Source organism: Echinococcus granulosus, assembly GCF_000524195.1.
Source record: "Echinococcus granulosus chromosome Unknown EG_S00256, whole genome shotgun sequence".
NCBI classification, from domain to species: domain Eukaryota; kingdom Metazoa; phylum Platyhelminthes; class Cestoda; order Cyclophyllidea; family Taeniidae; genus Echinococcus; species Echinococcus granulosus.
This window is the reverse complement of record NW_020170636.1, coordinates 38655-42292: the sequence shown is the minus strand read 5'-3', so window position 1 is coordinate 42292 and position 3638 is coordinate 38655. Positions and strand designations below refer to the sequence as shown.

At 42.8% G+C, this 3638-nt stretch overlaps 1 protein-coding gene across 1 annotated transcript in view; it reads left to right on the top strand. All coding sequences in view use genetic code 11, as the record gives it.

The window, feature by feature from the left end:
* Nucleotides 1-1779: 1779 nt before the first annotated feature.
* EGR_10711 (hypothetical protein) overlaps nucleotides 1780-3638 on the top strand; it is a gene marked incomplete at both ends in the record, with an annotated part of 4044 nt that continues 2185 nt past the window's right edge. The window contains 2 exons of the mRNA XM_024499960.1: nucleotides 1780-1983; nucleotides 3424-3506. Of these exons, the coding sequence (XP_024345631.1) occupies nucleotides 1780-1983; nucleotides 3424-3506 (287 nt within the window). The remainder of the gene's footprint in view (nucleotides 1984-3423; nucleotides 3507-3638) is intronic.

The window sequence follows — 3638 nt, the reverse complement described above, 5'->3', positions numbered from 1 at the left end:
AGAGGTGAGAAAGTGCGCGAGCCATTTAGCAGCAACCGATGGTAGGCGAAAACCACTTCTCACAAGGCTAATAGGCTCGAATTTCCTTTAGCGGATGGAGGAAAGAACACTGACAACACACTTACCGAGGCGTTGTAGTGAGTATATATTATCACCACAACCTCACCCCTAGACTCTGTGTCAGGCTAGCGTCTGCCCACAAGGCTAGACACCGGCCTACCTCCCCCTCTCCCTCATTAAGGCGGTTCACCACATCAAAGGAAGCACAATTTACTAAACCCTCTGCATTAACGGCTTTTGTTTACTCTGACAGCAACAATTACCTACCAGGCTGCAACTGGAACAGCTCAGTTTAAATTTACTCCACTGCGTTATTTGTGGATTCAAATGTTTATGTTCCCACAGGTGGGTATCTCCTTCACCAATCTGCTCCAGCGCAAGGTTTTTATCACTATTGCTAAGGCGTTCCCAGGCTATGGCGATGGTGATGCTGTGCGCAGAAGTGACTCGCGTCGTATCACAGTAATTAGTTATTTTAAGAGCCTTCTAGTCACTCAATGATTACACATGTAGGTGAGCTGCACACGAATAAAAATGGTGGTAATTAGGCAAGGACTCGTTCATATAACTGATAGGTGTCAAATGATGATTCATCAACTGCATTTCTGATGAATGTCAGGGATCAGCAAAATCGAAGGACCTACATCCGCAGTCCGAATCCCTCGACAAATTTCGCCAAATAGTTCATTCGTTGAAATGGATCCACCTTACTTCCCGAATAAGTGAGTCTCTCGTTTTAGAGTACCTTAGCGCATCCACATGAGAGCAGTCCGCTTTCAAGTGTCCATTTGCACCCCCTTTCTGATTTGATTTTTCCACCACGTGGCAATGACTTGTTGAAGCCTGAAAGAAACTGTACAGGACATGCTGTGTCACAGGTATGTGTCAGCCTTACTCCATTTTCTTTCTCTTCTCAATTAAGCCTGGTGGGTGTAGATGCGTTGTAAGGAATCACAGAGAGAATTGTTCATTTGTTGAAGGGGAGGAAATCTCGAAAAGATGTGTCTACTTTACAGGATACAGAGATGTAATTGGGATGTGGACAAGACCAATTATTTTCAAGGGAACACTTGACACCAAACAAGTAGTGGAAGGAAAATTTTATCCTTATACTTACCACACAACCAGTACAAGCACAAAACGCATCCCTGAAGAGACCATATAGCGCAAGTCAGGGTGGGTTCAAAGGTAGATGAGATGGAGAGGAAGGAAGGGAGAGAAGGAGGGAGTCATCACCTTATTCCTATCCTCCGCATTGTATTCCCTTGTAAGTGATGAGTATCACATGAAACCCGTGTGGCGTGATTGGCAAACAAGTGTAAAGTAGAATAGAAGGTGGGTGAGTAGGTGATAGGCATATGGGTAGCGCTAGATTGTTCGCTTCTAAGACGGCAGTTTCAACTTCTTTGTTGATTGGAAAAGCAAAGGTCGATTAAAATCCACTGAATACAAAACTCCTCCTGTGCTGTAAAATTGGTTAAAATGGTGAGTTAAGGCTTTCTTACTAGATTATTCCTCCTTTCCCTCCTCCCCCCCTTCCTCCTAAAAAATGATTTCAACTTCTTCACAAGTGAATGCAAGTACGTAGTATATTCATGATTTACCACGGCCTGTGCTCCTCCTGCCAATGCGTTAGGAATGGACCGAAAACCTTACTTCAAAAGGCTGCATTTGATGGCGTTGTCAGATGGTCGCATTCTTGCTCGCCTTTCCTAAGCCATGTATTCATTCCAACACATCTCTGCAGAACACTTCATTCACACAATATGGTGGCCTTCCTCATCTTCTGGCTGTTTAAAGTGTGAAGCTTGGGGCTTTCTTAGTCATCTTCACATTTGTGTGGCTGTGAAAAATCCATTGATATGTTTTGACAGGGTTGTTCTTTCGGAGCATCTTACTTCACTAACCACCAACCAACCACCAGTCCAGGCATAAGGTACTTTCCACAACAAATCCCGCATTTTCAAACTTGTGCTGAATTCAGAGTGGACAAGAGGACCTAGAAAAACGAAAGCACTTTTCTCGCAATCTCTTTAAGCAATTGATTCAATTTAATTGGATGTCATTTGGAAAAACTATGGTCTGCCTTCACTACCACTCTCTTGTATCCGTCTCCGCCCGCCTACTCATCCACCCACTCACTTACACGTCATTCTGTCAATTTGGTAGCTGCCCCCTCTTTCTCATTTCGCGAGCACTTCACCAACTTAATGATGCTAAAGTAGCACTGAATTTCATCATCTGCATCTTTGCACTAAATAAAGAGCTTTACGTAAATGTGTATTTTGTACTCTGTGATTGGCTTACAAATCACTTTGGTGCACGAAAATTACGTCTCCAATACCGGCCCCACTTCTTCCCCTTACTAGTCGGCTTGTGCTGTTTAAAATTCACTGTTATTTTTGATTGTATTCAGCTCACTAGTAGGATGTTGAAGATAATTTTACTACCTTAACTCGTTGCAATTCCAACGCGAAAGCCACGCTTCCTGAGACCAAGAGACTGCAAGAAAGCCTCCAATAATTTTGCACCTTCTTAAACTCCAAGTGACCTCTGACAGACCATCGAAATGCGACTTCATGGGGAACCATTTTTATGAGGTAGGTAGGCAGGAAGGAGCAGCAGATGTTCAAAGCGCAACACTCCCGCCTTAAAGACTGTTTACACCTCACCACCGCGAATGAGTCCCCCATCCTCAAGCCAATCACATTCAACCAACTAAAGAAATGGCAAATGAGAGATAAAAGAAAATTGCCAAATTTTATCACTACATTTTTTCTTTTGGGGTTCTTAAATTATTAAGTAGGTGAGCTGCTGAAGGAACAAAAGTTATACGTGCTCGCTTTAATTGCTCCGCCTTTTCCGCAAAAAGATTTCAGACTGCATTTGAACATCCCTTCAATCTGCCACGCCCCTTGAAAATTAGGCGGCAAATAAATACGGCGATTGTCTACGTAATTAGGCTTTTTCCAGCCACAAGGATCAAATAGAAATGGGCTAATTTAAATGTAAAAGTATCGTCTGCGTTTATTTATAAAGGAGCGGTCCTCAAGTCCATTACACGCCTGGTAAAAAAATAATGTCAATGGAATTCAGTTCGCAGTTGTTTAGGCGTCTGTATGCCCTTTTAGGGGGCAAGCGGTTTGGTCTACACCGATTTTGAGTCTCATTGAATGCCACTGGTACCCAAAAAGGACAGCAACACTGATCTCCTCAGTAAAACTTTCCCTAATTGCAAACTAACTATACTACACATGGTACTACGACTTCGTCTGGCTAATGGCCTCGAATAAAGGGTCTAAAACCTAAGGTGGAAGAGGGAAACAACCAAAATATTGCACTCATACATGACTAAACTGACAGCTTAGTAACAGGTATGGATTCAAGTCATTTGAAAACTGCATAGAGTATAGGGAATCAGTATTTACCTTTACAACCGACATAAAGTAAGAGTGAGAAGATGAATGCGCCCACATATGTACTGTCCAAGAGGTCAAATAGGCGAGAGGTGAAATAAAGCAAATACATTGGGTTCTGTGACCAGAGTTCCAATGTTCCATCAGACCGACGCTTTGAAA